This window comes from Scatophagus argus, chromosome 8 (genome assembly GCF_020382885.2).
Source record: "Scatophagus argus isolate fScaArg1 chromosome 8, fScaArg1.pri, whole genome shotgun sequence".
Lineage (NCBI taxonomy): Eukaryota > Metazoa > Chordata > Actinopteri > Scatophagidae > Scatophagus > Scatophagus argus.
The window spans coordinates 6438556-6447104 of NC_058500.1; the positions used below are offsets into that span (position 1 = coordinate 6438556).

The 8549-nt window shown below is 39.7% G+C and overlaps 2 protein-coding genes across 2 annotated transcripts; one reads left to right on the forward strand and one right to left on the reverse strand.

Moving 5' to 3' along the window:
• Positions 1–460: 460 nt before the first annotated feature.
• On the forward strand, positions 461–4967 carry LOC124063570 (PRA1 family protein 3-like). The gene is made up of 3 exons (XM_046397352.1): positions 461–732; positions 1359–1576; positions 3520–4967. The coding sequence occupies exons 1-3, from the start codon at positions 551–553 to the stop codon at positions 3693–3695; spliced, it is 576 nt and encodes a 191-aa protein (XP_046253308.1). The 5' UTR covers positions 461–550; the 3' UTR covers positions 3696–4967.
• Positions 4968–5564: 597 nt separating this feature from the next.
• Positions 5565–8471, reverse strand: lmod3 (leiomodin 3 (fetal)). Its single transcript, XM_046397350.1, has 3 exons — positions 7902–8471; positions 6162–7736; positions 5565–5893 (listed from the first exon to the last, which is right to left on the reverse strand). The coding sequence occupies exons 1-3, from the start codon at positions 8187–8189 to the stop codon at positions 5846–5848; spliced, it is 1911 nt and encodes a 636-aa protein (XP_046253306.1). The 5' UTR covers positions 8190–8471; the 3' UTR covers positions 5565–5845.
• Positions 8472–8549: the final 78 nt, after the last annotated feature.

The window sequence follows — 8549 nt, forward strand, 5'->3', positions numbered from 1 at the left end:
ATTTTATTTTTTATTTTATTAAGATATTGCTTTATTTTTTGCTGATTTTGATATTGCTATATGTATCAGTGATTTAATAATAATTGTGATCAACTGTATTTATATAATCACATATATAAAAATAACACAAATACTATTTTTAAAAACAATTTTACAACAAATACACCAAATACAGCAGCACACAAATGAAAGTTGTCTGAAACTTGTCTTCTCAGATTTCTGAATGAAACTCAGACTTTAGACATTGCTTTTAAGGATTTTTTAACCGTATTTGTACATAATAAATAATTTGTTTAATTGTCTAGTAGTGCAAACTATCGACTATCAAAGTCGTATCATTGCGCTGTGCTAAACTAATAATAGGATGCTGCGTATTCTAGAAGGCAAATCTGAAACTCCAAAGACATCTTCGAATTGGACTCTCGCGAGATCGGGGGCGAGATTATAGCCTCTCGTTTGACTCCCTTCCTCCCAGCTGACCTGTCAAAATATCACGCAGCGCGTGTGGGTATGTTTGTGTTTGTGTGTGGCTCCCCTACACGTTGAAGACATGGCAGCCAAAATGGAGCTCGCACCCCTCAGACCATGGGATGATTTCTTCCCCGGAACGGACCGGTTTGCCAAACCTGAGTTCGGAGATTTAGCAAAGTGGAACAACAGAGTCATCAGTAATTTACTGTACTACCAGACAAATTATTTCGCCATGGCTCTCGTGGTTTTCGTCATTGTAGGGTAAGTGTTGGCAGCATGCTAATGCAGGCAGGCTAGCATCTCTGGCTCTCCGTTTAATTAGCCTGCATACCTTCTGCCCACACCCATCATGACCACGTAGGCTATTTCTGTCACATTTAGCATTGTTGTGCCAACGATTGAGGCGCTGTATATTCTTTGTAGCCTCTGCCTTTTAGATGTTTTCCTTGCTAGGCCTAACGCATAGCAGTCGAACATTTTCTTTCTAGTTAAATATCTGTTTTCAAAGATATATATCGCTTATAGCTAGCTAGTTTAAAATATGTGCATCCACTTCAGAAACGGTCAATCACAGATCCGTTTTATTCATTTATTTCAGTTTTGTTTTTTTTAAAAAAAAAGACCGTTACTGAGTTTATGAGAATCTGCGATGCTTCTTAGGTCACATATTACTGCTGCCAGTTGGTCATGATTTTACTATTTGTCAAGCTGGTTTGAAAATATTCTTTGACCAAAGGATGAAGTAGTAGAAATTAAAAGCATAAGCCTTACTGCAGGAATCTGGCCTTTAATGGTTTACACCAGTTTTTGGTGTTACCACCAGCAGGTTGTGCTATTTATAAAACAATACCATGTACAATGTGTCATTTTCATGGTCCAATCTTCAGGTTCCTGAACCCGTTTGGTATGTTTCTGGGAGGGGCTGTGGTGGCTCTGGTCTTCATTGGTTCAGTGTGGGCAGGGGAGAACAAGGCCACCATCAAGAATTTCAAAAGGAAGAACCCCACTCTGTTCGTCATCGGGGTCATGGTCACCAGTTACTTTCTGCTGTCGCTGTGTGGTGGTGTCATGGTCTTCATCTTTGGAATCACCTTCCCTTTGCTGTGTAAGTTTCAGCGGATTCAACGGGATTTTCTCTTTACTGTGGAGAATTCAGAGACCACCCTCTCTATGATATGATGAGTAATCATATAAGGGCCCAAACTCTCACTTTGTGGCTTACTATAGAATAAATTATTGCATGTTATTGATGATTATAGATAAATTGATGTAAAACTTTATTGGGACTTATTCTTATAATTTTGCGATACAGAATCCAGAATTCAGACTTTACCCAGTAAGCAATTATTATTAAACATATTGTAGCATATTATACATACTAGTAAATGTATTGTTAAACATATAGCACTTATGTAATGCAAACTTTCCAGCCCTGTCAGCCACATCATATTGGTTTTACTGAAGGCTGTAGTTTGCTCAGTTGTCATGGAGATGGTATAGTCATTAAGATATTTTTGCTAAACTGTTCAAGTTTAATGTTGAGCTTTTAAAGCTAAAAGGCATAATATACATTTTTTTTCTGTTCCTGTTTGGAAACACATAGTTCAAAGTTCTGATTTCCTCTGTGGTTTGGGCAGAGAGAAACAGGCAGCGACAAAGAGAGCTACGTGAGCTACATGAGCTACACAGTGAATGAAGAGAGCGAGCTGTAGTTGGCACAGCTCTGCACAGCCCTGTGGATTTTGTGTGAATACAGCCAAAGTGCAGGCTTCATCTTGCCTTTCTGCTCCTGCCTGTCTCTGTGCAGCTCACACAGACAGACCTGCAGCTCTTTATAGCAGACTAAGAGAGGTAGATGTATGGTAGAAGTGAGACAGTTGTAAGCTGGTTTCTGTAGGTGCTTCACCAGGTAAATGAACGGCATGTACATCACATAACTAAACAATGGGAAATTGAGTCACTGAGTGATTTTTTTAGTTTCTTTTTGTTTCCAAATAGTCACACTCCCATTTGCCGTTCACGGGCTTGTCTCTTCTGGAATTAGATTTAGATATGAGGAATCACAAACACACACACACACACACACACACACAGACACACAGACACACTCATTGCTTCCTGTATATTTGATATGAAGGAGCCAAAGGTCTGCTAACTTTAGGGCATTTAATATGTTTTCTGGTTAATAGAGGTCATTTTACTTTTATTTAGCTTCACAACACTTAAATTTATCAGATGTGATCTACAGTATAAATTCATTCTTGTAACTACTTAAAGTATCTTTATAGATTCATTGCTTGCCCTGCTCTGATTTGAATTTTAACTGGGCTTCCCTACATATTTTAATGCGTGCTTGTTGGCTATTGCGACTCGACGAAAACTGTTTAGGAGGATGGTGAGTCACATAGGGATACGTAACTGAGGTTTTTTTTTCTGCGAGTGAACAAGTTTTTCCAAACACACTCTCATTCTGACTCACTGCAGCATTTGAACAGCATGTGCAGTACCACATTCACTCATGATGATGCAGTTTGTACAATGAAGGCAGCATTGCAGGGCGGACTGTGCTGCAGTTTAGTAGACTGCAGAGGTACAGTTTTGGATTTGCCCCAGCTCACTGAATCTATTTACTGTCAGACCGTCAGCAGATGATTTAGATAATTGATGTCAGATTGTTAGAGCAAATGTAGCAGCTCTAAAATCATGGTGGATAAATGAGACAGTTTGAGCGCTTCCCAGGAGGCTTGCCCGCTGCTGCCCCTGTTGACGGGTTGCTATGGGTGTTGATTTGGACAGAACTACATTTACTTTCTGATGTCATGTGTTCAGTATCTGCCTGACATGGGAATAAAAGATATGCTGAGCCTTACACCTGCTTTAAAGTCAGAGTTGCAGCGGTATCACATTTTGTCTTTTTTTAATTTTCTTAGATATATTCCAGAGAAAATCTTCTAGTAAATTTGAGGTCCTAAAAGTTATGTTTTTTTTTTTATTTTAACTTTTGTCACATAAATGAATAAATAAAACCTGCTTTTGTTTTTCCTGTAGTAATTCTGATCCATGCCTCTCTGAGGCTGCGCAACATGAAGAACAGACTGGAGAACAAGATTGAGGGTGTTGGGCTGAAGAAGACCCCCATGGGTGTCATCATGGACCTCCTGGATCAGCAGGAAGAGAGAATGAATAAGATTCAGGATTTCATTGAAAGCAAACTGAAGGAATAAAGCTCTATCCAAAAGTGTTCCAGGGGAGGTTAGTGTAGTACAGTATGGATTAAAATGTCCATAACATCTTCCCATGTGTCAGGTTTTTCTGCTCTCTCAATATATAAAAAGTTACTGATGTTTGTATTGCCATACTTTTTATCCTTTTTACTTTACTTTACTCCCATATATTTTTGTGTTAGTTTACACTGTCCAGAGTGTACCAATTGATAATGCCCAGATTTGCACAATCACAGCGTGGATTGGATGTTAAAAGGCAACGAGCACTAAAAGTTACCAAAGGATCGAGCATTCCTGTGTCAAAAAAAATATTCCAAAAACAAATCATTTTCCTCATCAAACTCACTTTGTTCCATATGATGACTGACTATTTATTTCAGCAAAATATATGCAGAATGTCTCACTAAGTCTAAAGCTGTTATTAGATAGCAACTGTATTCATTCAAAAAAAGAGAAAGAAACGAAATCAGATCCTCTCAGTTTGCTACCTCAAAACAAGCACATTTAATTTTCTCCTCACTGAGTAGTCAAGATAACAGCCACCAACACCACCTGAACTGTTAAGTGCTTATTAAACAGCAATAACTCCCACCTTGTCACTTCAGGAGCTGAATGAATACAGATCTGAGACCAGTTTGCTTCCTTCAGAGCCATAGCTATATTGGCTGACAAATAATACTTGAGTTTAACCGTTTCTATTCTCAAAAGATTTGTGCACTCCCAGTCCCTGACCATCCAGGCTACTCTGAGTGTATCCCTTATGGTCACAGCTATGCAATATTGAAAATGAATGGCAAGTGCAGCTTTATTGTTTGAATATTATGTCATGGTATGTAAATGTTTGCTGTTATTTCTGATGTGTCTTTATTTTCATGATATAGCATGCAGAAATGAATAAAATGGCTACAGGATGCTTTTGGAAATTAGACAAAATTGTAGATTAATATTATTTATCACTCTAAATTTCCTTTTAGAAAAGGAAAGAAAATCTAAATTAATTCTTTCATCTGTAATGTCAAGTGTTCATTTTATACTGCTAGTCCTGATAGCAAGAGTTGTTTGCTGTTGTTTCTCACACATGCACATTGACTGCAGTTTGTGCATGTAACCTTCACAAATGGCAGTTCAAAGAGATTCCTTATGTTATATGGATGATGTGCTATATGGTATCTATCTTTTTATGTGACTTTTTCAATCTTGAAAAGTGATTAGATCACAGAACTTGAAGTAAAACATGCCTGTCCTCTATATAAATAAAGATAACCTGATTTATGTCCAGTCTTCTTCCAATTCAGTCTCAGTGTGAATATAAAGATGTATTTATTTACATGTTTAATTCACAAAATTAAGTTGTTCTTGTCTTTATTTGAGTTAAATCTCAAGTTAGGCAAGTGTTTGCTGATCTAACAGAAGAGCTTATTTATATCACTCCTGAATAGTGAACTAATGAAAATCTCCAGGACTGTCATCCATTTCATTTTGACTAAATTATCTGCATGGCATCACTTTTTCAGGATTCAGACACTTTTCCCTTTTTGCCAGCACCTCCCGTTATGTCTCTGTAATATCTTTTCCTCGAAGAATCAGAAAAACAGAAAAAGCAGTGGGGAATAGCTTCAATGATTAGCTGTGGATCCATTTGGTTTGACACTTGACAATAAAAAAAGAAGCAGAGAAATAATCTCTGGGCAAAGAAAAACTTTTTTTTGATAGCAAACTGCAAATATATGGAGCTGGTTTGCTCCAAAAGTAATCCTCTAATATTCAGACAAACCTACCATAAAAACCTGATGTTTAGCACAAAATCTAATGCTTTTGTCATATATTTGGACAATATCCAAAAGTCCTCTGCAAACAAACAACATTCCCTCCGTGTTTTGTGCTTTAGATGTAGCAAATTTTAATGTAAATTGAATATAGGGTGTTTTGGGGGGTTAACTCTTTTCAGTTTCATACATTTTATGACTTCCTACAGCAGCAGTTTAGTGAGATAACAACACAAGAGTGGAACAACAACCAGCCAATGTTTTCAGGTGCAATGTCAATGTAGATCACTCTTACTTTGCACAGTTCATCACAGTGAACACAGTTTAGAGTGATTAATACAAAATGTGTAAAATAAATATACAACATTGTGAGCACATACATCCTTAGAGGAGACTCGTTTCCCTTGATTCCAGGATTTTAGGGAGTGGAACCTGCAAGAAGCAATAAGGGAAAGAAAGAAAATTCAACATGAATGTTTTAGATGGATACATGGTGTAAAGTCATTATAGATTATACTAGAACTCATTATAATCTGTAAAGCATGATGATTTAATTCACATGTGATGAATTATCTTCTGTTTTGAGAGCTTTAGCACTGTCAACCTTAACTTGCCAAATGCTATGCAGACCCAAACCTGCAGACCTTAACCCAGGCCCCCAACTTGATTGATCTCATAGTACAAAGTCTCGGATACTCACAGATTTGAGATAGGCCACATTGCTGTGTTTGATCTCACTCAGCAGCTGATCACGGGGTGTGAGCTCAACCTTTGGTGGCACTCGTCTACGAGGGACGGGCTTCAAAGTCTTAATCACATCAGCCAGATTTGCTTTCTCGTCTGTCATCTCTCCGCTGCCCGCACCCTTCACTTTGGGAGTCTTCTTCAGTTGAAAACTTGCCCTCTCTGGTTTCCTGTCATCCTTCGCGTCCAGCTCCAGAAAAGGGTCACGCTTCTTGGGAGTCCTCTTCAGCTGGACGTCCTTTAATGGGTTTGCTGGCTCGGCACTGGGTTGTTTGAGAGTGTTGTTGTGCTTGAGTTGCTTCTGAGGCTCTGGCTGCTCTGCCTGGAGGTGTGTTTGAGGTACGGTGCCCAGATTTGACGAGGGTGGGATGAGCCCGTGCTCCTGCAGGAGTTCCAGAGTTGGTATGTACCCTAGTCTCTCAAGTAAACCAGGAGGCAGGTTTAGACTGTTTTCATACATCTGCATCACCTCCTTCTGCTCCTTCAGTTGCTGCAGCCTCTGATCCTCCTTCCTCAGCTGCCTTTGGCGGTCAAGATTCCTGGTTAAAATGTTGGTCACCACCATCCTGGGCCCTGGCAGCTCAAAGTGGTAGCCCATCTTCAGGAGGGTGTTGTTGGCCTTGAGCAGGCGTGAGATCTCCATCTCTGCGTGGTGACCCAGCATGTGCCTCTGGTTGTGAAAACGCAGCTCTGTGAGAGTCTCATTGAACTGGAGACAGCGGATGATGGCGACGATGCCCTTTCCGGTAATGAAGTTGGACTCGATATTCAGCGTCTTAATGCTGCGATTCTCTCGTAACATGTTGGCCACACTGAAAGCTATGTTTTCATCAACACCGGTGTTGGCTATGCTGAATGTTTTCACATACTTGTTCTTCTTCAGTGCGTTGACGTAGTCTAAGAGCATCTCTTTGGGAATGTTTTCTATGTTGTTGAGGTTTACCTCAGTGACAGAGGAGGAGTTTTTGAGGATTTTGTCAAGTGTTGAATCCAAATTTGTTTCATTTCCTGAGGGTCTTGATGTCATTTTTATATTGTTGAGTGCCAGCTTTGGAATTTTTAATTTACTAATTTTCCTCTCTTCTTTCTGTGGGAGATTATCATTGGTTTCATTTTTCTCTGACTCTTCCGGAGCCTCTTTGGGAAGCAAAGAATCTGTAGTTTTAACTTCCTCTTTCTCTTGAACATGTGCAGTGCTGTGCTCTGAGACTAAGCTCTCACTGTTCTCCTTTGTATCTGAAAAAGACTGATTGTCATCGGTATTGTTTTCTGGTAGTTTTTCTGTGTTGTTGTCTGTATCCTCTACATGCTTGTCTGTGTTCACAGGTGACTTTGCCTCGTTGTGTATTTCAGCCCCCTCATCAACCTCTTCAATGATTTCCTCAATGATTTCCTCTATAATTTCCTCTCCATCTGTGCCATCTACAGCTTCTTCCTCAATAATGTCTTCTATTACTTCATACACTTCGTACTTTTCATCTTCTGCATTTACTTCTTTTTCTTTCTTTTCAGCTTCCTCCCTCAAAGTTCTCTGAAGAAAACAACAAATCAGAGCATGGTTATACAATTGTGTTATTCCAATCGCTGTTATAGCTTCTATGCTGCATGTAACATATCACCACTATAGGATTTATGATCAATTATGAAATGTAAATATTCTAAATTGATCTTAACCTTTGTGGGTTTGAGCTCTTACCTCACTGGGCAGCAGCGTAGCAGGCACTCTTTCTTCCTCAAGCATGCGTTTGGACTCTTTCTCCCAGTAGAGATAGTCAACCAAAGATCTGTGGTCGAATGTCCCTGTTGGAGGCTTCTCCGTCTGGTCCTTCTGTCTTTGTCCAACCGGTACAGTCTCATCTGGTGCGATAATAACATCCATCTCACTCTGGAGTTCCTTAAGCTCCTCAGGTGAAAGCATAGCAAGGATTTCATCTTCGTCAATATCATCTTCGTTAAGCTCATCGAGTTCTCTGTTGTTTGACATGTTTGTGCTGTGTATCTTCTGCCTTCCGCTGGTATCAAAAGGAAAGATAATTTCTGTCTAGTCAGTGACCCAGGACAGAGCACACTGTCTCTGGCTTTGACTTCAGCTGCAAACCGCTTGCTCCTGCCTCATGTGGAGTCTAAAATTAAACTCTATGTACTGCATGGAAGATATTTAAGGTACAAGCAGGGGAAAGACATGCTAACATTCTTCTTTCAGCCCCTGCTCTCAGCTGGCCCAGTCATCAGGATCTTTTGGGATGACAGTTGCTTCAGGCAAAGGAAAGCGTAGGATTGACAGCAGCAGGTGAACCATTTTCATAGGGCTGGTGGGGAGTAAAGTTTTTACTGCACACAGAGC

Excerpts from the sequence above, each read along its gene's own strand:
- lmod3 (XM_046397350.1), bottom strand. The coding sequence starts at position 8,189 with ATGTCAAACAACAGAGAACTCGATGAGCTTAACGAAGATGATATTGAC. Across the intron at positions 7,737-7,901 it reads CTACGCTGCTGCCCAGTGAG|AGAACTTTGAGGGAGGAAGC; the intron begins GTAAGAGCTCAA and ends TGTTTTCTTCAG. Across the intron at positions 5,894-6,161 it reads ATGTGGCCTATCTCAAATCT|GTTCCACTCCCTAAAATCCT; the intron begins GTGAGTATCCGA and ends TGCTTCTTGCAG.
- LOC124063570 (XM_046397352.1), top strand. The coding sequence starts at position 551 with ATGGCAGCCAAAATGGAGCTCGCACCCCTCAGACCATGGGATGATTTC. Across the intron at positions 733-1,358 it reads GTGGTTTTCGTCATTGTAGG|GTTCCTGAACCCGTTTGGTA; the intron begins GTAAGTGTTGGC and ends TCCAATCTTCAG. Across the intron at positions 1,577-3,519 it reads AATCACCTTCCCTTTGCTGT|TAATTCTGATCCATGCCTCT; the intron begins GTAAGTTTCAGC and ends TTTTTCCTGTAG.